This window comes from Ursus maritimus, unplaced genomic scaffold, assembly GCF_017311325.1.
Source record: "Ursus maritimus isolate PB19 unplaced genomic scaffold, ASM1731132v1 scaffold_11, whole genome shotgun sequence".
Lineage (NCBI taxonomy): Eukaryota > Metazoa > Chordata > Mammalia > Carnivora > Ursidae > Ursus > Ursus maritimus.
In genome coordinates, this window is record NW_024423453.1 from 14,477,371 (window position 1) to 14,503,202 (window position 25,832).

A 25,832-nucleotide genomic window follows, 5' to 3' on the forward strand; every position below is an offset into this window, starting at 1 on the left:
CCATATGAGACAAAATATACAGATAACTTTCTATACTGAAATAAGAGATTACCTCAATTTCAACCAAACTCTTTTAGCTTCCCCCCATTATAACTAGCATCAGTTTAGAAATGTGAAGATTCTATTATTTCTTCATATCAAATTTAAGGAAGGAAGGACAAAAAGAAGGAAAAAAGAAAAAAAGAAAAAGATAAATGACCCTTTTCAAACAGAATTATGGCTTTTTAACTTAAAATCTCTGAGAGCCCTGTTGAAATCTGACTCTTGGAACAAAGTCACATCCAAACCATGCAAGAATTGTGTAGGTTCTCAGAGCTGTGTTTATATGTTGCCTTTGTGCATTTTTGTTGCTGGGTGCTATCACTATAACCTAATTTGTCTTTCTGTAACTTTTTAGATTTATTTAAATACTTTATTTGTATAAAAGGTATAACCAGTGAGAGTAAAAGAAAATATCAATGACATAAAATTAGAAATAATACCAAAGCAACTCAGGAACAAAGAGAAATTAAAAAACAAAAACAAGGGGCACCCGGGTGGCTCAGTCGGTTAAGTGTCGGACTCTTGGTTTCAGCTCAGGTCATGATCTCAGGGTCCTGGGATCCAGCCCTGTGTCTTAGGGCTCTGCACTCAGCAGGTTGTTGGCTTAAGATTCCCTTCCTCTTCTTCTCCTTCTGTCCCTCTCTGCCCCCTCTCTCAAAATAAATGAGTAAATCTTTACAATTAAGTAAAGTAAAACAAAAACAAAACCAAAAAGTACTCCTCCAAGATTTCTCCTATTAAAGCATTTCCATTAAACTATCACATGAATCCAAATATTGATTTCTATACAAAGAGCTCATCAAGCTATACCAAGGGAGTCCTTACCTTTCTTCTTTCAAATTTTAATTCCAGATTTCTTTGTTTTAAGCTTATCAGAATTTTTTAACTCTGATGAGATTTTATCTGATGTTATCAGATTTCTTTGCCTTAAAGAAATAAACATAGGATTAAAGATAGGATTTTTCCTATCTTAAAACCAAGAAGCTAGCTAGTAACCTGACTTTTGGTTTTCGGTGGGTTAGAAAACAGCAATAATTTCCAAAATAATTATGACAAGTTATTCTTCATATTTTGAGCCAGAATGCTGATATAAGTTTCTAAAACAGCCTGCATGTTTTGAAGTTAAACAGGTTTTAATTTTCATAATGTGTAAGATAACATCTAGTATTCTGTCTTACTCTGTCCACTTCTGGTTTTTCCCATCCTTTTAGCTCACTAGCCTTATCTGATATTTAACTTAACCTTCAATAACCCACTTACTCAGTCAATTACAAAGCTGACTTCCCAGCCAGATGTCTTGGTGCAGCTTCATAAAGTCTGTGATTAATGTGCTGATCAACATTATATTAGATACAGAATACATAAGGACAGTCTACACTGCTGCTTCAATCCTCTGTCACAAGTGTATGAGAACCAATCAGCAGAAATTAAAAGTACTAGATTCCTTATAATAAAAATTCCTTGTCATTACTGAAATTAAATTTCATCTATCCAAAGAAAAATTTCCTGAGCGTCAGGCCAAATTGGCCACAGAAGCCTTTATAGTATGAATGAAGTTCACTTGTCCCAATCCCTACTCTTAAATCCATTCATCTCATAATGATTGTTTTTCTTAATCAAATGAGAGCAAAATGGGATGGAAATTTCTGCTGTTACATGACAAATTTTAGTTCTTAAATGCATGGCTGTCCTTAATAAAGACATAGAAGGTGGTATTGACCAATTCTCCAGAGCGGTAAGGTCAAACGTAGAATGGCACGAGACCCTAACACCATCTCTTCTATAGAAAAAGAGGCATTTCATCATGATCATTACCACTCGGTATTTTTAAGAACTTTAATATCTTTGGTATTTTGAATTTTAGACCTTTCTACTTGACCAGAGAATATTTCTTCCAAGACACTATCTTATCTGTACAGCTGTCATAACTGATTGTTTCGCTTTCCTCAGAAATATTAAAAAATTAATCAGCAGTAGGAACTTTGTTTCAGAAGATGCTCCGCTGATTACACAACTCAAAAGAAGTCAATACAAATACTACCAACGTTACGGCATTTTTCTTTACTTTTAGATACAGTAATGTAACAAATGTCTGCTTACTCCAATATTTGAACACAGAACCAACTTTAACACTCAGCTTAGCAATAGCATTTTCTCTGAAATAAAGCGATGTAAAGTGTCCTTTCAGGGATGTGAGTATAAGGTGCTGTATTCTAAAAATAGCTCTTTGCATGGTATGTATGTGTACAACTTCTCCAAAAGAAAAAGAAGTGCTCCTGCCAAAAGAAGTAAGAAGTCAGAGGCGGTGTATAGTAAGAAGAGAAAGCACCTGACGACCGGAACCTGGATGCTATCTCCAGAGCTAGAACCCTGTGTGTCACCGTGTTTCTCCAAGTCTCCATTTTCTCTCTTCCCTTCAGATTAACAGGTTAAATTAGATGTGTACTCTGATCCTTTCCAACTTTTAAAGTCTGTGATCTAATAAAATCATGCCAGACATCTGCATGTTTTAAAGGGTCAGACGTGTTTCCTTAATCATTATATTTAAAAGGGAGCAAAAATGTCTATTTCAGAACAAATTTCAAAGATACCTGACTGAACATAAGACAAGATTTTATATACAAACCTTAAAGAGTGGAAAGAAATAATATAAAATAAAATGTCTCATCAAACGATCTATCTTAATGTGGGAAAATAAAGCAAGGATAAAGGAAGAAAAGGTGAAAGGCAGAATTAGCAGCCTTTTTTAAAGTTCAAAAGCAGATCATGTAACTACATGTAGGTCCACTTCTGTGATGCCTACAGTCTCAGAAGTTATAAGAACGAAGTTTGAGATAATTCAGTTTGTCCTCAACTGCTTATATTGTGACTTACTGTTATGTATCAGCAGGTGTCTCTGCAAAGAAAATGGGGTTCGGAACAAAGCTTTACATTCCTCACATTGGAATGGTCTCTCTTCAGAATGGGTCTGCAGATGAAAGAAACTGTGAGTCAGGAGGATCTAGAATCATCTAGTCATGACAATAATTGGAGCTTGTACTTATGATGTGGGAGTGGAAAGGGAAGGTAGACAATATCTTGTTTCTTCTGATGACGTACTTTCACCATAAAACTGTAAACACAAATACGCTATATTCATAGGAGAAAAACAACTGTATTTTTAAGTTCTCACATTAATTATAAATTTGATAAATAATAAAGGAAATTGTTCCTATAATCTCAAAATGCTAATCTGAATATACACAGACTTCTCAGGATTTACTCTGCAGAGTAAAATGATTTGTAATTTCTCTGAAGACTAAACCTTTCTTACTGGACAGGCTTTCGCTATGCTAGTATAACATTTTCAACAAAATCAAAGGAAACTGGTAAAAAGGAGACAGTTTCTACCTTCTCCCCTCCACTTCCCTAAGTTCCAATAATTTTTAGTTCTAGATACCATTTCCCCCTAAATTAAACTACAACATTTACTCATACTTAAATCAGGTAACATTCATTTAATATTTATTTTGTGTCACTGCTACACTCAACACTTTACATGAATTTTTTCACTTAATTCTAACAGTAATTTGATGGACAATATACTATTACTGTCCCCATTTTACAGATGAAAAAACTAAGGCTCAAAGTTTCAGTAACTGCCAGAGATCAAACAGCATAGATGCAGCAAGCACCTTTAAACACGTAACAAACAAAAATACACTGAGAAACAATAAACAACAGAAAACCAGAAATGAAAACAAAACAAACAACAAAACAGTATGCTTATTCATTTCACCTGTTTTTTCTTACACATCAGTATTAACACGTTTGGCACAAGTCAGTGTATAAAATCCTATTCTACCATGGATGGCAAGATAACAATGCTCATAAATGCTAAAATACCAAAAATTGAACTATATTCTCCTATGATAATAAAACAAATCATATAATTCATTAGTTTTTATGATACATGTGGTATAAAGGGACTAAATAAAGCACTTTATTCATAGCATAAAGATTCAAACATTTTCTTAGTTTAATGTACAACATAACACTCAAGATATAAGTATTACCTATTAATATAATGTTGGTAAAAAAGGGATTATCACACCTGTTTTCAGTTGTAAAAAATATAGAGAAAGGATGAGGGGAACAAATATTTAAAACTCGGAATAAACTACACATATTCAAATGTATTATTTAGCCTCATAAATGAACATGATAGCTGGGAATAAAATAGAACAGAGTAAGTTTCTTTCATTACATAAAATATATGGACACTTAGCATAGGAAAATATGGCATTTCAAATTGGTAGAACAGTGGACTGTTTAGTAAACAGTTTTGAGGCAACTATATAGACATTTAGGAAAAAATTAAACTGGATCTGTTATTCATTCACCCCTTTCAATAAATCTCATTTCGATTCAGCTTTTTTTTTTCAAATGTGAAGAATAAATCCTAACTATACTAGAAGAAAATATGAGTGAATTATTAAATACTTTTCGAGGAGAAAAAGGCTTTCTAAGCATGGCAGAAACTCAGATATACAGATGAGAGAAGGCATTAAATTTAAAACTGCAAGGCAAAAATGGTGACAAAATATTTGCAACATGAAATAAAAATTTTAAGCTGCTAATATAAAGAATTATGACACATTAATAGGAAAAGATGAAAACTCCAAAGAAAAAGGGCAAAAAGACTATTCCAAGCAGCACTTTTGCAATATCATTCATTACTTATCTTGTGCCCAGTCCATGCTATGCACTTCATGACCTTATGTGTCAGGCCTGTTTTACACACTGGTGATACAGCAGTAAAAACAGAAGACTAACTCCCTGCTATCATGGAGCTCTTACACTGGCAAGGAGAGAAAGACAATGAACAAACGATAAAATATGAAGTACATGCTATGGAAAAAAATAAAGAAGGGAAAAGGGGTAGCGAAAGTTTCAAAGAATGGGGTAGCAATTTTAAACAGAAATGCTAGCTGAGAAGGTGGCTTGAGAGAAGACCTGACAGAAGTGAGGGAGCAGGGGCCATGTCTCCCTCTGAGACATCTGGGCAGGAGACACTATGGAGGCCAGTGTGGCTGGAGTAAGCGGAAGCAGCACAGAAGTGGGGAGATGAGGCCAGAAAAAATGGGAAAAGAAGGGGAAGGAGAAGCAAATCATGGAGGGACTGAGTGGCCACTGTAGGAATTTTGTCTTTTACTGAAAAAGATAGAAAACCTCCAATGAATTTTGAGCAGCTGAGCGGCATGATTCGCTTGACATTTCATAGGAGGCTAAGGTGGCTGTGCTGAGAAGAGGACAGAGTGGGACAAGGAAATGCAGAGAACCCAGAGAAGCACTAGCAATAAACCAAACAAGAGATAATTAAGGCCTATATCAGAGTGGTAGCCACCCATGTAAAGAGAGGTAGTAGACTTCCGGATATATGATGAAAGGTAACAGGTTTTGTGGAGATGCTTGATTTTGAAGCATGAGACACAGAAAAGAAGATCTAAGATTGTGACCAGAGTGACAGTAGGATGGATCAGCAAGAAAGAACAAGAAAGAACACGCAAGAAACAAGTCTGGTGAAAGATAAGCGGTTCAGTTTTGGGTGGGTTCAAATGACTATTAAAAGATGTCAAGTAGACAGTGGAACACTTCAAGTCTGCACTACAGCGTAGAACATTTGGGGATGCCAGATTTTATAGTGTTAGTATTTAAAACCATGAATACAATGAAAGAATGAAAGTTAAAAAAAAACTACTCTTGGGGTGCCTGGGTGGCACAGCGGTTAAGCGTCTGCCTTCGGCTCAGGGCGTGATCCCGGAATTACGGGATCGAGCCCCACATCAGGCTCCTCCGCTGGAAGCCTGCTTCTTCCCCTCCCACTCCCCCTGCTTGTGTTCCCTCTCTCGCTGGCTGTCTCTATCGCTGTTAAATAAATAAATAAAATCTTAAAAAAAAAAAAAAAACTACTCTCTGCAGTATATCAGATTGGCAAAGGTGAGGAGATGGGTATTACTCATTGTTGACAAAAGCATAAGGTCGAGCAATGTCGTATCTTGCAACCAGGAATGTCCATTTTCTGAGTGGCAGTGTGACTCTATTGACCAAAATGACAAATACACGTACTCTTTGACTAACCAACTCCCTTGACATACATAGATCGGGCAATTATTTACATGAACAAAAACTTTTTAAAAAAACCACCTAAATGCCCACTGACAGATATAAACCTGGTTAACTAAATTTGAGTGGTTACTGTATATTTATTTTGACAAGGAAAACCCACTATAACATATTTTGAGTGTCAAAAGCACGATTTGCTTTCTTCTTTACACCTTTCTTTGATATTTAGTTTTCTATGAAGAGTAGATAATATTTCTACAAAAAGAAAGAAACTTGTTTTTATAGCATCCCTATTGGAACAAAGGGTTGCTTTAGTCTTCCAAAAATATGATATTCCACCCTAACCAATTCTTTCTCTTTTTCCAAATCTAGAACAATACAACGTATGGCTATGACTTAGTGGTTTGATAATGAAATAACCTGGGACAGCATGAAGCCTCACACCTATGTAACCAAACCAAAGCCACAATAACTAGATGTGGCCTGAAGTCAAGAGCTATTTTATGTAGGAAGCTGTTAGTGCATAGCCAGGTGAAGAAATATTTTTGTCAAAGATTCCAATACCACCAATGGACTTGTGATGGCATGACTTGTCAAAGTCTCGGCATAATATTCTTTACAAGTACCAGATAAAATTCAGCTTTTTAAAGGGTGCTTATTCTTCAGTTTTGCATCTCTAAAGGGTGCCATAGTTTTCACTGACTTATTAATTACATTATCCTTCAGCTACAGAACATTCCCCCACTTAAACGCCAAGTCACCGATGACATAACAGATTAACTTGTTCATGAACTGTACATATATCTTATTATGTATCATATCATATATTTTTTTGTGAACCAAGTCTGATTGTTGTTGCAGATGTAGAAAACACATTAGAAAATGTGTTCCACTTTTTATAACACCTAATAAAATGTCTCAAGAATGGTTCAGGTTTTCAACATAATTTTTATACAATAATCACCAAATTAGACTGCTACACAAACCAAATATTAATTTCATGAGAACACAGTAAAATTTTCATCAGACCCATTCACAATTAAAAATTATAACCCTGACTATCACCAATATATATTGCTCTCTAGTAACAGTATTACTGGGAATGATATTTCTTCTTTGGGCCAGATGCAAAGCAAGAAAACGATCTTAAAATTCAGGGGAAATAACAAGAGATAAAATAAATTTGGAGAAAATATTCCTGAGATACATGTGTCAGAACTATTCTTTTTTCTTAAAAAAAAAAAAAGAGTTTTGTTATTGAAGTCTCAAGTCTGCCTATCATAAGCATACTACTATCCCACTGGGTCACATAATAAACCTAAAGCTGCATAAAATGTGTGTCATCTGGCTGTTTACAAGGTCTGTGGATTAAATTTTTACTGTCAGCTTTATAACTGGCTTCCTTAAAGGGCCTCGTCCTCACAAAAATGAATGGAAACCAGAGATATCAAAGAAAGCAGCTCGGCACAGGAAAAGGTAGCTCATTTCACACAGATAAGTTAAGATTATAAAATTGAGGTTGTGCTTTTACAGAAGCATAGCCTTTCACGGCCAAGCCCAACCTTTCCACTACACGAAAAGCCACAATTCCATTAGTACAAAGCCATAACTCCACGGAGCCGACTACTAAAGCCTCAAATTTATACCCTGATCAGGGCAAAGGGAATTTGCTAAAAGAAGGAATAATCATAGACTTGCAGAGGTCTTCCTCAGAGGGCAGCAGTTTAGACTACCACTCAGGGAGTTCTCCCCTCTATGACACCGCTAAACCATGGTATCTCATATTTCTAACCAGGGATGCATCTAACAAATACTGCTTCAAACATATGACCCTTCAGGCTAGCTGATTTGACCATTAATTTAAAAGTTCTGCCTCTACAATGGCCACCATTTATTACAGCTAGCCTAGAGTCATACAGAACAAGTTTCCTCTCTCTTCCACAAGGAAGCTCTTTGAACATATGGAAACAGCAACCATGTCCCTTTACAAACTGTTGCGGTAACAGACACCTGTAGCTTCACTCATGAAAATATGGCTTTCAGACACATCACAGCAATTGTAAAGAAGAATTTTCTGAATAAAAGTAGGCATTCTAATTTTTATAACTCATATGGAACAAGTCATAGCAATTATACCAGCTCTGCTAGTGGATGACTCGTTTGCTATGCAAGATAGCTAAATTGAACTTTATGTGCCATTCAAAAATAAACAAGTGCAGATACCTAAAGTACAAACAGACAAACAACAATGGACTGTTGGATTTTATAGGCTTCTAATCCTATATAAAATTATGCTTTCTAAATATTAATACCAGTTGAATAAGAAAGTTTCCTTAAAATAGAAATCCCCAGAAATTAACAGATAATCGAATAATAATAGTAATAAAAGGATAAAGACTAACAGATAATAAGAGAATAACAGGATTCAAATATTTGGCCAGACAAGATAGATAGACAGATAGATAGACAAACAGATAGTAAAATGTGTGCATGTTTTGCATATGTGTGTGTATGTGTGTATATGTTTCTAAGCCACCATCCAATTATCTAAGTGTCAACATTACCAGAGGACATATTCTCAATGAAACCCTCATAAAAACTAATCTATTTTTCAACCTAATACAGATGTAAACTAAATTCAAAAGATCACAGTTTAGCGTCAGTTTCTAATTTTAAATATAAAACATCCAAGATGGGATATTAGGTTCAAAGCTTATTTTCTACTGAAAATACTGCATTTCAGCATATTTTAATCATAACATATGGTTCTCATTTGTGCGTTTTTAGTTTTCACTGATACAGGTTTATGGCATTTGCTGGTATAATACAAATTGTTCTTTGTTTTGTTTTTCAGATTCCACATATAAGTGACATCATATGGTATTTGTCATCCTCTGTCTGACTTATTTCACTTCACATAATACCCTCTAGGTCTAGCCATGTTGTCACAAATGGCAAGATCTCATTCTTTCTTATGGCTGAGTAATATTCCATTGTGTATCCGACATCTTCTTTATCCATTCATCTGTCGATGGACACTTGGATTGCCTCCATATCTTGGCTATTGTAAATAATAAGGGCACATACATCTTTTCAAATTAGTGTTTTTGTATTCTTTGGGTAAATAGTAGTAAACAGAAGCTTCTATACTGTTTTCCATAGTGGTTGCACCAATTTACATTCCCACCAACAATGCCCAAGGGGTCCCTTTTCTCCAGATCCTCACCAACACTTGTTATTTCTTGTCTTTTTGATACTACCCATTCTGACACGTATGAAGTGGTATTTCATCTGGTTTTGATCTGTGGTACAAATTGTTATATGAGAAGAGTATCTATTTTTCAAAAATATACAATTTTCCATTTAATTTAACTTAGTTTCCAAATTTATATTACCTACCCACCAAAACTGTTGATATCATTCAAAAATCCATTACCCTATGTATTGAGGGTTCATATAGGTATATTTCTTAACTTCATGATAAATTTCCTCTGTATGCTATGCTCTATGAGTCGTAGAGTTTACTTTTCAAAGTTTTTGTCTTCTCTGGCTGTAACAAGCCATTACCACATCTTCTGGCTATTCCCAACCTAAGTTTTGTTTTTGTTTTTTAATTCCTCCTCCACTTAATCTTCTCTAATAGGTCTTGTGGGCTAGGAAATGGGTCAATTAAACTTGGTAGAATTTCAGGTAGAGTAAAAGTGAAAGTGATTAGGAAAGGATCTCCAACTTATTACTAAATAACATGTTTTAATACATGAAAAACATGAAATTTAGCAATAATGGAGAATTAATTTATAATTATAGAGGAAAATGAGCTATTTTTTTGTTTCCTGTTCTTTCAACCAAAGAGGGGAAAGAATAAAACATTTCTGATCCAAATCACTCACAAGGGCAAGTGTATATATGAAGACTTTCTGTGAAGAGGAGCTATTTTTTAATACATGACATTGACCTCCAAGAAGATAAAAAGGAAGCAGTGGAAAGAAATCTGGTTATTAAAGCCAATCTTCCCAAACCACCATGTAAAAGAATTTTGTAAAAGAAAACTAAAAGAAGCCCTTATCCAACAAATATTAAACACACTATAAATTGCAATTATTAAAATACTATGATATTACAAGGGAACAGAGACTGAATGGAAAAGAATGACATCCAAACACAGCTTTACATGACAGGCATTCAACGATATGATAGCAGTGGTTATAAATCAGGATCTCAGGGGACCCTGGGTGGCTTAGTTGGCTGGGCGGCTGACTCTTTATTTTGGCTCAGGTCATGACCTCAGGGGTGTGGAATCGAGCCCCACATGGGGCTCTGAGCTGAGCAGGAGCCTACTTTATTCTCTCTCCTCCTCTCTCTCTGCCCCTGCCCTGGCTCACTCACTCTCTCTCTAAAATAAATAAATAAATCTTTTTAAAATTAATAAATAAAATAAATTAGGATCTCATTCCACACCTAAAAACAAATTCTTCATGGATTAAAATGGTAAAAAAAAGGAAACTAATACACTTTTAAAGGCATTGATAAATGCTTGCATAGTGTTGGAATAAGAAAGTTTTCTAAATAAGACATAAAACTCAGAAGCTGTATATACTCGGAAGTTTATTATGAGTTTTATAACTTATAATCCATGTCATACTTCAAAACATAAAAGTGTAAAACTTCTTTATTCAAAAGATGCAAGTTGATAGATGGGGACAAATATTAGAAACAAAACTAGCAAAGGATTAACATTCATAATATCTATAGAACTCCTAGGAACCAATGACAAAGCAGCCAAAGAGTCCAAAAGAAAAGGGGATAAAAAATACCTACAAGCATTTCTCAAAAGTAATGTAAATGGAACATAAACTTATAAAAAGAACATAATTTCACTAACCATTGCTTAAATGCAATGAAATATCACTTTTCAATTCTCAAACTGAAAAAAAAAAAACGACTGACAAAATCAAATGCTGATTGTACAGATAAAGGGGCAATTTAATCACTGCTAAGTGAAAGAGCTTTTTCAGAAGGCAGTTGGGCAGGAGCAAACCTTACTATTCTTTTCAAGAAAAATAGTTTTCTAATAGAGAAAACTATTACTTTTCCATAAATTTCATAACTAAGATCTATTTGCACTAATGCTCTTGACATAATTATACGGTTTTATGTAAAAGGATGTTCACTGAAGTATTGTTCAAAATTGTAATAGTTACAAAAAATGAGTAGGTTTATATGAACCTACCTGAAAAACTCTCCAAGTCATAATGTTAAGGAAAAGAAGTAAGTTCCAGAATGACGTCTATGTCCTAATACCACTTACATGTAAATATACTTATCTGCCAGATGGGCAGCACAAACCTTGTGCTTTTCTCCAAGCTCTATCCAGAAGAACGTTCTCTTATACAAAAACATCAGTGTGACATGAGGAAGTTACTGAAGATCAGACTAGGGAGATGAAGGAGATGGCTTTACTGTGGAATCTCTTCCCAACAGTCGCTTTTCCCAGTTCCTAGCCCCATCTTTCCAATTCTACTACCCAAACACTAACAACTCTCACATACTCATTTCTAATCTTCCACACTCCAACCCATTATAAACAGTGAGAAAGTATGTCAAAAGCATTATACTGAGAATAACAATTATATTTACTCAGTGTACAGAATATCCTCCAATTACTACAATCACCAGCCTTTGAATATAGTAGTAGATGTGGTCATAATTAACAAATAATTTGTACAAATAATGTGTACAGTTTTTAATATATTTAAGAAAGCCCCAAAAAGTATCCACTGGGGAGGGGACTGGAATTACGGGGGACGAGGGAAGGTAGGTGTTGTCAAGGATTACAACCTAAGTTGCATAACTGAGTATCCATGCATTCATGTGTGATTTTGAGATTTTATTTTCTTAAGACATCTACTACAAAAAAAAAAAAGCAAAAACAATTTTAATCAAATTTCAAAAAACAAAATAGTCACCTTTCTCTTTCAATATTTCCAGCTTTGTGGTTTTAAGAGGGTTAGAGATGTGCACTTGATCAGGCAGGGCAAGAGAAAGGAGTTCAAAACCCTGGACTGGGTCGGGCTAGGATGGTAAAAAGCAGAATGGAGACTAGAGCTGCTATCCCACTTAAGGTGAGCTCCGGAGGTAAGCATTAGTCTGAAGCTTTAAGTCAGAGACACGACTTGGAGGCCAGAAGTTTGGGAGGCAAGGCCCTGGGCACAGAGGAGCAGGGATCAAGGAAGGTCTGAAGGGCAGTGAGCAGTGATGTGGTTCTGGCAAACACTAGGAGGTATGGTCTTCAGTCGGTGACTCCCAAGTTAATATTTGGAGGTGGGGAGAGTGGAGGGAGTAAAATAAAGCTGGGAGGGAGGTTTCTCTATTAAAGTCAGAGAATAAAGGGGAATCACTGATTTGGCAGTAAGTGAACGTCAAGTCAAGTCTTTTAAATCATTTCTCATGTTACAACAACTACTTAACTAAGAACAGTAAATCTTATTTATTTCGGATTACCTTTTCATGGATTTTATTTATTCAGAAAACATGTGCCACGTTCAAAGCCCAATGTGGTCAATAAGTGCTATGAATTAAAGTACCGCATTGCTCTTCAAAGCTTACAGTTTAATATGGAAAATAAAGTGCTTATGTGAGAAATTATTCAGTGCCATCTCATCATGCGCTTCAGAAAAAATAGCTTAAATAGGATAAGCGATTTGCCATGAGCTAAGTTACCTTCAGATAAACACTCATCTCTTTTTTCTCTCTGTCAGGTTCAATTCTTACATGCCTCTCTCAGTGTGAGCATCTCCTCACTGTGAATGTGTTTCCAGAACATAAAAACAGATCATTTTCCACAACTTGGCACCTCAAATGAACCGCCCACTACTTCACCTACGGTACACCTTAAGAAGAGAAAGCTGGTACAAAGTCAAAGGAAAAAGTGACTGTGGTGGAATTATTGAGTGATTCTTTCAGTCTACAACATGGCACCTTCTTTAGAGATTTTCAAATATTTTTTTATTATGTAAAATTTATGCCATATATTATGTAGTTTTAGAACCTAATCCATGATTCATGAGGGAGAGATGTATCCTTTCCTTTAAAGAAGGCTTAATAAAATTTTACGTGGGCAAGGTCTGATCCACAATGTCTGTCAGACCATGACCAAAAAGATACTTTTTATATTAAAACTCAACACACATATACATACACACACAAACATGTGTATTATTTCATTAAATTGCCCTTACTCTTATATTTTCTCTTCTATTTTTTTATGGCTATTCATGACCCAGTAAATTGATTTCAAGGCACAAAGTTGTCATGGCCCAGAGTTTGGAAATCACTGGATGAGTTATTAATATAGGAGGCCCAGTGGAATTATTCCAGGAAAAGGTGTGACCAGAGTTCCTCGTAGGCCTCTAAAGTTCATCTCTGGAGAGATATGTAAAGGGTCAGGAAAAAGTCTTTTATTTGAATAGACATACCTCTGTCCCCAGAAGCTTGTTTATGACTCCATCAGGACAAAACCTCTCTGTACTCATTTCCATCATCGAGCATGTAGTGCTAGCTTCACGATCCAGGATAATTAAGTCCATCTAGATGTCCTGCCTATAGCAGGAGGAGGGAAGCACTATACACCTTATCTCAATTTCACTTTGCAATAAATTTGATAAGGAACAAAATGGAGGGTGAAGACTAGTTTCTGTCACTTGTAGTTCTGAAGTATCTGTCCAGTTGTGATTTACAGATCTAGTTAGATCCAGATAAACAATCATTATTTTAAATAGATCCAAAAAAATTCAACTAATAATCAGGTCAAATAATTGTCAGAAAGGATTAAGGAGAGGAAAAACTAATTTTGACCTATTGAACCTATATAATTGGCAAAATGATGAAACAAGTAATTAAGTTTTAGAAACAAAAATCACTTCTTCAAAGTTTGATTTGTTATAATCACACTGAAAGGTGATTTCCTTTTCAAGCAAATCCAAATGTTAAGAGAAAAATTGACCCCAAAATGAATAAAGTAAGTATAATAAAAATGTAAAAGTTACATCACCAAAGAAACCAAAAGAATAATTTATTTAAAATAACAACCTTTGGTCATGCTATATGATGGAGATCATTTGACTTAATTTTTTTTTCTAATTTCCTTGCATATTCTTATTTTTCAGCTTCCTAACTGGCCATTAATGAATAATGATGGAAGAAAAAGTTTATTTGCTTTTTTCACATAACTCTTGGAGAATATTTCAGACTTTTTCACTTAACCATACCAAATACATGCTAGGATCATAACAGTGAGAAGCACATTTGTCTATAGCAAAAGGATTGAATGTGCTTTCCACTTTGGAAATTATAGGCATCATTGTTTCTATCCTTCCCAAGACATCATTATTACTTTCATATGATTTATGGCTGAATGTATGAGAGATGGTGCAAAGATCCTGTGCCAAATTCCCATATGGCATATAACATAAGCCAAACTGAAAACCTCGTAAATGTGGGTAGATCAGTTTCATCAAAGAATGGAGCAAGAGAGTTCCAGAGACTGAGCAGGAAACTAGCCAGATAATTTTTTACAGTCATGCAATTCCAAAGCAGCAGTAATGAATGTGGTCCTGCCCCTGATCATTTAATACCTGAGTTAAACCTAAGGGCAGTCAGCAAGAAATTCGGCAGAGACGATTTGGGACACTATCAATCAACCCTTTTTATTCTCTGGTAAATCTAACTTTTTTTTTTTCTTTTCAGGCTAAAGCTAAAATGATGTCATAATTTTTTAAATGATTTAAAAGAGAAAGAATGATGCTTTCAAGTCTCAATTAAATATTGAAATAACTATAACTCCAATGGAATACTATAAGAGAAAAATAAGTAACAAGTTATTTTAAAAGATATTATATACATATTACTTAACACCATGCTAAAATATATTAACCGAAATCAATAAGCAAGCAATGCCAGAGCCAGCCAGGCAAGCACTCCAAGCCCCCAAGCTTTAACTGCATCCCACCACAGCCAATGAGCACGAAAAGCCCACCTCTTGAATGTCTGAGGTAGGGGGGAGTCTCATGACCATGGGGATTACACTTCTGGATCCATGAGTTATAGCAATACAGGCCTACCACAAGAAGCAAGAAAAAATCCAACAGGCAAACTAATCTTCCACCTAAAGGAGCTAGAAAAAGAAGCACAAACAAAGCCCAAAGCCAGTAAAAGGAAGAAAATAATAAAGATTAGAGGAGAAATAAATGAAATAAAGAGTAAAAAAAACCCAAACAACAGAACAGAAAAATTGGTGAACTTTTGGTCAGACTCATTAAAAAAAATTAAAAAAAAAAAAAAAAAGGAGAGAGAGAGAGAGAAAGAGGCATTAAAACAAAGTAATGATTACAAAGTTGTTCACTAAACTCAGAAGAATGGATAAAAACTTCAAAAATGAGATAGAAAATATAAGAAAGTACCAAAAAGAAGTCACAGAACTGAAGAATATAATAACTGAACTGAAAAATACAGTAGAGGGGCTCAACAGAAGAATGAATGAAGCAGAAGAACGGATCAGCAAGCTAGAAGACAAAAACAATGGAACTCACCCTGACAGAGCAGCAAAAAGAAAAAGGAATTTAAAAAAGTAAAGACAGCTTAAGAGGAATCTGGAACATCATCAAGCAGAATAACATCCACATTATAGAGCTGTTAGAAGGAGAAGAAAAAGAAAGTGACAGAAAACTTTTTGAAGAAATAATGACGGATAATTTTGCTAATCTGGGAAAGGAAACAAACATGTAGGTCCAGGAAGCCCAGGAAGATATCCACACCAACCCACATTATAATTAAAATGTTAAAAGAGAAAGAGAGAATTTTAAAAACAGCAACAGAAAAATAATGTGTTATCTACAAAGAAAATCCCATAATGCTTTCAGCAGAGTTTTCAACAGAAACTCTGCAGGCCAGAAGACAGTGGCATGAAGTATTCTAAGTTTGAAAGGAAAAAACTTCCAATCAAGAATACTCTACCTGGCAAGGCTATCATTCAAAATAGAAAAGATAAAGCATTTTCCAGATAAACAAAAGCAAAGGAGTTCATCATCACTAAACGAGCCCTAAAAGAAATGTTAAAGGGACTTCTTTAAGCTGAGAAGAAAGGGCACTGATTAACAACAAGAAAACATATGAAAGTAAAAATCTCACTGGAAGAGGTAAATATATAGTAAAAACAGTGGATTAATCATTTATAAAGCTAGTATGAAGGTTAAAAGACAAAAGTAATAAAATTAATTAAATAATTAGGGATACATAAAAGATGTGGAATGTGACATCAAGAACATTAAAAAAAAAAAAAAAAAAAAAAAAAAAAAAAAAAACACCAGTAGGGTTTTTTAACACCATATTTATACCAATGGATAAATCATCCAGACAGAAAGTAGGAATCATATAGACAGAAAGTCCATAAGGAAATATAGGTTTACACAACACATTACACCAAATGTACTTAATAGATAAATACAGAACATTTCATCCAAAAGCAGATAAATATACATTCTTCCCAGGTGCACACAGAATATTCTCCAGTATAGATCACATGTTAGGCCACAAAGCAGGTCTCAAAATATTCAGAAACATTGAAATCATATCAAGCATCTTTCCCAACCATTAGAAAAACAAACAAAAAACAAAAACAAAGAACAAATGAAACCTAAAGCTAGTAGAAGAAAGGAAATAATAAAGATTAGAATGGAAATCATGAAATAGAGGCTGAGAAGGTTCTTATAAATAAAATGAGAAAGACGTTAGATTATACCACAGAAATACAAATCATCATACAACTACAAAAAAATTACATGTCAAAAAATTGGATAATCTGGAAGAAATAGATAAATTCCCAGAAATAAACTTTTAAGACCAAATCATGAATAAAAAATCTAAATAAATCAATTACAGTAAGAAGATTGAATTAGTAATCAAAACTTTCCAATAAACAAAAGTCCAGGACAAGATGGCATCACTGGTGAATTCTACCAAACATTCAAAGAAGATTTAATACCTATCATTCTCAAACTCTTCCAAAAAAATTGAAGAGGAGGGAATGCTTCCAAACCCATTTACAAGACAATATTACCCTGATACCCAAACTAGACAAGGAGACCACAAGAAAAGAAGAGAAGGAGGAAGTGGAGGAGGAGGAGAGATGAAAAAAAAAAAAAAAACATTATGAGCCAATATACCAGAAAAAAATAGACACAGAAATCCTCAACAAAATATTAGCAAATCAAAGTCAACAACACATTAAGAAGGTCATATACCATGATCAAGTGGATTTATCCCAGAGATGCAAGGATGGTTTCAATATTCACAAATCAATCAACATAATAGACCACATTAACAAAATGAAAGATAAAAATCATATGCTCATCCCAAAGAGATGAAGAAAAAGTATTTGACAAAATTCAACATTCACTTATGATAAAAATTCTCAACAAAGTATGTATAGAGGGAATGTAGCTCAACATAATAAAGCCCACATATAATAAGTCCACAGCTAATACTAAACTCAATGATGAAAAGCTGAAAGTTTTCTCTGCTTTTATTCAACTTAATATTGGAAGTCCTAGCCAAAGCAATTTAGTAGAAAGAGAACTAAAAGGCATCATGATTGAAAGGAAGAAGTAAATCTGTCACTCTTTGCAAATGACATGATGCTATATATAGAAAACCCCAAAGACTTCACCAATAAAGCTGTTAGAACTAATAAATGGATTCAATAAAGTCTCAAGATACAAAATTAACACACAAAAATCCGTTGCATTTTCACACACTAATAAGAAGCTATCAGAAAGAGAAATCAAGAAAACAATCACATTTACAATTGCATCAAAAAGAATGAAATACCTAGGAGCAGATTTAACCAAAGAGGTGAAAGACCTGTACTCTCAAAACTGTAACACATTGATAAAAAAAGCTGAGGACACAAAGAAATGGAAAGATATGCCAGGCTTATGGATTGGAAGAATTAATGCTGTTAAAATGTCCATGCTGCCCAAAGCAATCTATAGGTTCAATGCAACCCCTACCAAAATTCCAATGGCATTTTTTCACAGAAGTAGAAACAATAATTCTAAAATTTGTATGGAACTACAGAAGACCTCAAGTAGCCAAAGCAATCTGGATAAAGAAGAACAAAGTCAGAGGAGGTATCACATTCCAAATTTCAAATTATACTACAAAGCTATATAATCATAACAGTATGATATTACCAAAAATATAGACACATAGATCAATGGAACAGAAGAGACAGCCCAGAAATAAACCCATGCATAAATGGTCAATTAATTTATGACAGAGGAGGCAAGAATATACAATGGGGAAAGAACAGTCTCTTCAATGAATAGTATTGGGAAAACTGGACAGCCACATGCAAAAGGAATTTAGACCGCTATCTTACTCAATATTCAAAAACTAATTTATAATGGGTTAAAGACTTGAATGTAAGACTTGAAGCCATAAAGCTACTAAAAGAAAACATAAGCAGTAAGCTACTTGACATTGGTCTTAGCACTGTTTTTCAGATCTAGCTCCAAAGACAAGGGCAACAAAGGCAAAAATAAACAAATAGGATTGCATCAAATCAAAGAACATCTGAACAGCAAAGGAAACCATCAACAAAATGAACAGACAACCTACTGAATGGGGGATGATATTTGCAAATCATATCCAAAATATATAATGCAGACATACAACTCAGGCACAAAGAAACCCAAACAATCCCATTAAAAAATGGGCAAAGGATCTGAATAGACATTTTTCCAAAGAAGACATACAGATGGTCAACAGGAAAAGATGCTCAACATCACTAATCATCAAGGAAATGCAAATCAAAGTCACAATGAGATATTACCTCACACCTATCAGAATAGCTATCATCTGAATGACAAGAAATAACGAGTGTTGGCAACAATGTAGGAAAAAAAAAAAACCCATACGCTGTTGATGGGAATGTAAACTGGTGCAACCACTATGGAAAACAGTATAAAATTTCTTCAAAAAACTAAAAACTACATATAATCCAGCAATTCCACATATGGGTATCTATCCAAAGTAAAAAAAAAATATATATATATATGCATATGCACCCCTACGTTCATTGCAGGATTATTTACAATAGCCAAGATATGCAAACAACCTAAGTGTACCTCAGTAGATGGATGGATAAGGAACATGCAGTACATGTGTAGACAATGGAATATTACTCAGCTACAGAAAAGAATGAAATCTTGTCTTTGTGACATGGATGGACCTTGAGGGTACTAGGATAGATGAGATAAGTCAAACAGAAAAAGACAAAACTGCATAATTTCACTTATAAGTGGAATCAAAAAAAGAAAAAAAAAAAAAGACAACTATAAATAGAACAAAACAAAATCCAGATTCATAGAGAGAACTGAATAGTGGTTGCCAAAAGGTGAGAGGGTTATGTGGGTGATATGGGTGAAGGGAATCAAGAGACACAAATTTCCAGTTATAAAATGAATAAGTGAACGGGGATATAATGTACAATACAAGGAATATAGTCAATAATATTGAATTAACTTTGTATGATGACAGATGGTAATTAGACTTACTGTGGTAATCAGTTCACAATGTATACAAATGTTAAATCACTATTTGTATACACTAAACTAATAATACTATATGCCATTTATACCTCAATAAATTTTTTTAAAAAATCAATAATCAATTATTTATCACATCATAAATCCCTACATTATTTAGATATTGAATGTCTTTGGACAAATTTTCTGAATTCAACTCAAATATTATTTATTATCAATGCAGAGTAAATAAGATAAAACTAATACATTCTGAAACAAGAACCAGAGTAAAGGTAAAGCATAGGAACTGCAAACAAAAATTAATTAAGAAAACTAAGAGATCATAACTTGGAGTCCTATGAGAAAAGAGGAAGGGGTAGGGCACCTGGCTGACTCAGTCAGTAGAGACTCTTAATCTCAGGGTTATGAGTTCAATCCCCACATTGGGTGTAGAGTTTAGTTAAAAATAAAATAAAATAAAAATATAAAAATAAAAAAAATTAAAAAGAAAAGAAAAGAAGAAGGGGAAATTAGGTCATGCTGACTAAAGGCAAATGTCAAGTTGTTGAGGTATGACTAATGCAGCAAAAAGGATAAAAATCTAGAAAAGTAAGCTGAGGTCATAGGTAGAGAACTCTGAAGGACAGGGTAACATGTATATACTATAACTTACACAGGCATTGGAAATCTACTCATAATATTAGCGTACAAGAGTGATAGAATTGTACTGTGGGACAACTTATCTAGGAGGATGGATAACTGGAAAATGATAAGTAATAAAAATCTAATTAGATAGGTATTAAAGTAATGAAGATGAGCAATAATCAGAATGATAGGATGGTAAAGGAATGAATGACCGCGAGGGTGATGAGACAATGGAGGGTGGAATCTTTAAGAACTGATTCTAGGCGCGCCTGGCTCAATCAGTTGGGCTTCCAACTCTTGATTTTGGCTCAGGTCATAACCTCAGGGTTATGAGATTAAGCCCCAAGTCAGGCTCCACACTGAGGATGAAGCCTGCTTAAGATTCTCTCTCTCCCTCTCCCTTGGACCCTCCCCCACTCAATCACTTTCTCTCTCTCTAAAAAAAAACAATGAATAAACAAAAATAAAAATAATTTTGAAAAAGAACTGGCTTCTAATTTTAAAAAGGGTCTAAGACTAAAGAAACAGATAGGAATAAGTATACATTTCTCTCATTAACAGAAAGAAGAAACTCCAAAAGAGAGGTTATCTGGAGCATAAAGAATGAAAAGGTCATTCTGGGACATGCTAAATTCATTAGGTCAAAAAGATACCTAGTTATGTATCAAATAAAGAAAAATAAATGTGAGTTGGAAGCCTGGGTTAAAGAAAGAAATCATTTGGGATTTGCTGGTATAGAGTTGAGGGTAGAAGTCACGATGTGGCAGACGCAGAGAACCTAGAAGAGGTCCACAGCCAACGCACCCAGGAAAACCTCCTGGGGGAGGAGAGATGAAAGTGTTCACAGAAATTGGAGGAACACGGAGCCAACTATACACCAAAGATGAAGAGAATTTCAAAAAAGCTACCATGAACAAGAGTGTCAAGTTTTAGAGAAAAAAGGAAAAGAAGAAAAGACTTTGCAATTAGTATAACACCAGGAAACACTGGATGACACTTTGCTTATAAGAACAGTTTCAACAGAGGATGGAAGACCGGAAACAAGGCCAGGTGGGGTTATGAAAGTATAAGCAAAATCATCCTCTAATTATTCCACATGCAGAGCATGTCCAGATATACAAAAACCTCTTTAAAACATAAACAATTAGAAATCAAATCAGCAAAAATAATAATAATATTAATAAGGTTTTACCTTCTTGTGATTCTTGTAAACATTTCTGTGCGCAAAGCCCTTCCCACAAAGCTTGCATTTGTAAGGCTTATCTTCACTGTGTATTACTTTGTGGGCGCCCACTTGATCGAGCCTCTTGAAAGATTTATTACAAATCTCACAATTATAGGGTCGTTTTTCTGTGAAAAATGAGTGGAGACAATCTCACATCTATATAAAAGTAAAGGATAAAAAGGGAAATAGCCTTACCTTATATTACTTCTTACAGATAAGTCAACTAAGACATGATTGAAACAACTGAAACAAAAAAATCTACTTACCAATCCATTTCTGTCAGATATGTGAGCCTATTCACAAAAGAGATGTGAGCTAGTTCTTTTATAGACCTATACTGTAAACTACGTGTATAAAGCAGCTTAGATGTAAGGACGAAATTTAAATTCAAGGAAAAAAATCCTACTTCCAGATGAAAAATCTGCTGATAGGTGTGAGTTTAAACCTGGGTCACAACTCTGAATGCCAAGAGTGGCCTGACAGTGCTAAAACTAAATGACAGATCTGCCTCCTACTCGAACAAGTGACCGCATACAGGCACAGCTTCAATTCTCAGCAGAAACAACACTAGGTTGTTGTATAAAATCCATATTTATGCAACGTTCATGTAAAAAATACTGTTTGTTTCAAACAAAGCATTTCCGAGCTACTGGTGTTTGATCTCCTGTTTTCATTTGTCAAAATATCTATATCTGTCTTCAAGCAAAGTAGATATTCAAGAACATTCTGACTTCAGTGGCCTCCAATTATAGATGTTCTAAACTCTAGAAAGAGACTTCATAAAGCAAAATTTATTCTCAGACATTATTTTTGAAAGATCTGTTTAACAGACCTATTACTCAAATTTGCTTAAAATGAAACTATGGCTTTAAAAACTTATATTTTCAAAATGTATTTACAAATTTCTCATTAACATTTATAGTACCTTAGTTAGAATGTCAAAGCATCTAGAAAGGTAGAAACTATAATTGTTGAATCCCTTCTAAAAGTCAGACACTATGCTAGCACAATGCGTAACGATCTCATTTAATCTTCATAGCAGTTTTGAAAGGTAGGATACATTTTCACAGGTAAAGAAAAGAATCTAAGGCTCAAAGAGGAGTAGATTACAAATTAAATAGTGACTCTGAAGATCACCGATATCATTTAGTCCAACCACCTTTGCTTTATAAATAAACAGGTCTAGAGAGGCTAAGTAACTTCTTCAAAATCACATGACTAGTTAATGGCCAAACCAGAACTAAGAGCCAGGTCTCCCGATTACTACTCTTGGAGCTCCTGAAAATGACAAGGTGAATCTTTCATAGTGATTTCAATATAAATGGAAAAATATATATTTTACCTGAGTGAGTGATCATGTGACGTTTTAGCTGATTAGCTGAAATAAATTTCTTCATACATTCTTGACAATCAAATATCTCATGAATCTGCAAAAGGTTAAGTGGACAGTTAAGTCAACTGTCAAAGCCAAATAAATTAGAGCAAAAGTAAAAGTATGAACATACGGATAGCTGCTACTGCAATATCTATGTATTATAATTCAGCCCTAATTTGTTCACAGCATCTCACATAATTGAAAATGCAATGAACATGTTACCAAGTAAAAACATATCATTAAAAGAAAATACAAGATTGGAGGGGCGCCTGGGTGGCTCAGTTGGTTAAGCGTCTGCCTTCCCCTCAGGTCATGATCCCAAGGTCCTGGGATGGAGCCCTGCATTGGGCTCCCTGCTCAGTGGGGTGGCTGCTTCTCTCTCTCCCTCTCCCACCCCACTCTCTCTCTCAAATAAATAAATAAAAATTTTTTAAAAAGAAAGAAAATATAAGATTGCAGCACGTTATTTAAATACGTTATATAGCTGACCGATTTTGTGCATATTAAATTTCTACACTCTGAAAAAAGTTATACCTAATTTAAATTACCTCTTTGTTATGCACAAATTTAGATTTGGAAATATGTAACCTATAGGTAGTAAGATTCCTTTTACAGTAGTCAAACTATTTTAAATTTAAATGTATATAGTACAGAACAAAACATTAATTACCATGAACGGCAAGAAGATATATGATTCTGAAAAACACTTAGCTCACGGTGAAATTCTTACATCAGTAAAAAGAAAAGCTCAAAAACCATAATAAGTAAGAAGAGGAGGAGCATAACTTTAGCAAACAACTGCTTAAATAATTATTACAACTGGATATTAAGTTTAGCTCTTTCCCTCCCAGACACTAAATCAGAGAAATCGTATGGGCGGTATGAAAAGTAGAGGCCCAGTTTACAATCAGAAACAGTGCACAAAGTTCTAAGAGGAATGTATCGCAAGAAGGCTTATATGAGACATACCAATCGCCCCAATGAACAACAGCATCACATTGTTTTGCCAAAGATTCAAAAACAGTGTTGGGAAGTTATGTTTTTGTCTCAACCTCATGAAAGGTAGAGCTCACAATACTAAACACCAGACAAGCAAAAGCCCTTCCACAGAAAGCTAAGGTACTATGCTTATTCCTGCAGAGTAACTAGGGCCACTGCAGAGAGAAGTCAAGGCAGAGGACCATGAACTGGTAGAGCACTGAGGAAAGAGGGGAGCCCTGGGCTGTATCCTGGTGAACGGTCCCCTTGATCTCAGTGGCCATGGAAGAACTCAAGACAGAGAGAGTGAAAAGAGAGGACAAGGCAGGGAAACAAAAGCTAGGGCAAAGTTAACAGATCCCAGGTTTGCAGTCTGTGCGTTAATTCTATGCCCAACCACATGGCAGGTCTGAGCCTACCTAGCCACGGTCTGCTTCTGTCAGACCTGATTCTTGGTGAGTTAGTAAACTCATTTGGGAAAAGCAGAGAAAAGATAGATAAACAAGGCAGAAGCAGAACGATGTCATTCCACGAGAGTCTGACTTCCATCTCCACTTACATATGGTGCCATCTAATCTCAGTCAGTGAATATATGGAGTCCAGAGAGTTCTATGCTTCCTCAGAAAACAATGTGGGATCTGCGCAAGTACTTAGAAAGCAAGTACTACACAGTACAGGAGAAAAACTTTCAGCCTGAGCCATTTTAAAGACAGCCTCTTCAACCATCAAAGACCCTCACCATGGCTTTGATTGAACAACTATGTTTAAGGAGCAATGATATTTTGCAAAAAGTTTATTTAAAGATAGTATGAAGAGATTTATATTCTTAAGTTCTATGTTTCTGTGATATATGCCTTTTATAATAACAATATACCCTTAAAAAGCTGATATGCCTTCTGAACTATACATAAATGAAAACATATATAGTTATTTTCATTTTAATATGAAATTTATATTAACATATTAAATTTTTAAAATTATTCATCCATATATAAAATGTTAACTGTTACATAAATACTGCAGTATAGTACCCATACTTGTTTACTTCATAAATCTAGCAGCTCCGGAAACATGAAATATTTTTAAAGGTTCAACTGAATTGATTTTCCATAATTACAAAATAGAATTTTCACTGTACACGAAAGCATTTTTGCATTGACTACCTTACTTACAATGAAAACTACAGGCCCGAGCTATTTTTAAAAATTCCAGAAAAGCTTAATAAAACAATCAGATTTCAAATGAAAATGACAGGTAATACCATTTATCTATGCCTAATGCTAAATAAAGCACAATTTTCAAAATGTCCCACTTACTAATTGATATGGAGGGTAATAACTTACAATTTGAAGTCCCTAATTAGATAATTTTCAAGAAGGATCATATGTCTTGTTGTAACATAGGATAATATATAGTAATGTAAGATACTATTCTAGACTGTAATATAATTTGGCATGTTGATAAAGCACCCTCTACTGGCAAGGGTAAATACTGCAACCAAACTCTATTAGACATTCAACATACCCAACTCATAAGAATAGAGTCAAAAATGGAAGTCAGTAAAAGCTGCCTATGGATTCAGAAAGGCTGTTAGAGGAGCTATGCTAGAATGAAGGAAGTGCTGCAGTGAGCTAATAAGTTATTAGCATTTTGCAGAGATAATTTGGGTGCTATGTTCTACCATCACCAGGTAGTATTTAGATCTGCCAAGATGTTCCTTGGGGAAAAGGTTCTTATATTATGAAAAAAATAAATGGAAAATAGAACATTTTTCAGAAATATGCCCCACAACCAACTTTGCTGAAACTTTCAATTTGGCAAAATCTTTAACTTGGTAAAATATCTTCAACTTCTTAAGATTTAAACAGATGAGAAATAC

General features: G+C 34.6%; 1 protein-coding gene across 2 annotated transcripts in view; it reads right to left on the reverse strand.

Moving 5' to 3' along the window:
- PRDM5 (PR/SET domain 5) overlaps positions 1–25,832 on the reverse strand; it is a 193,630-nt gene that overhangs the window by 68,608 nt on the left and 99,190 nt on the right. For both annotated transcript variants that reach the window (XM_040626276.1, XM_040626278.1), the window contains exons 9-11: positions 22,943–23,027; positions 21,568–21,725; positions 2,917–3,010 (exon numbers count right to left, since the gene is read on the reverse strand). In XM_040626276.1, coding sequence (XP_040482210.1) covers positions 2,917–3,010; positions 21,568–21,725; positions 22,943–23,027 — 337 coding nt within the window. The remainder of the gene's footprint in view (positions 1–2,916; positions 3,011–21,567; positions 21,726–22,942; positions 23,028–25,832) is intronic.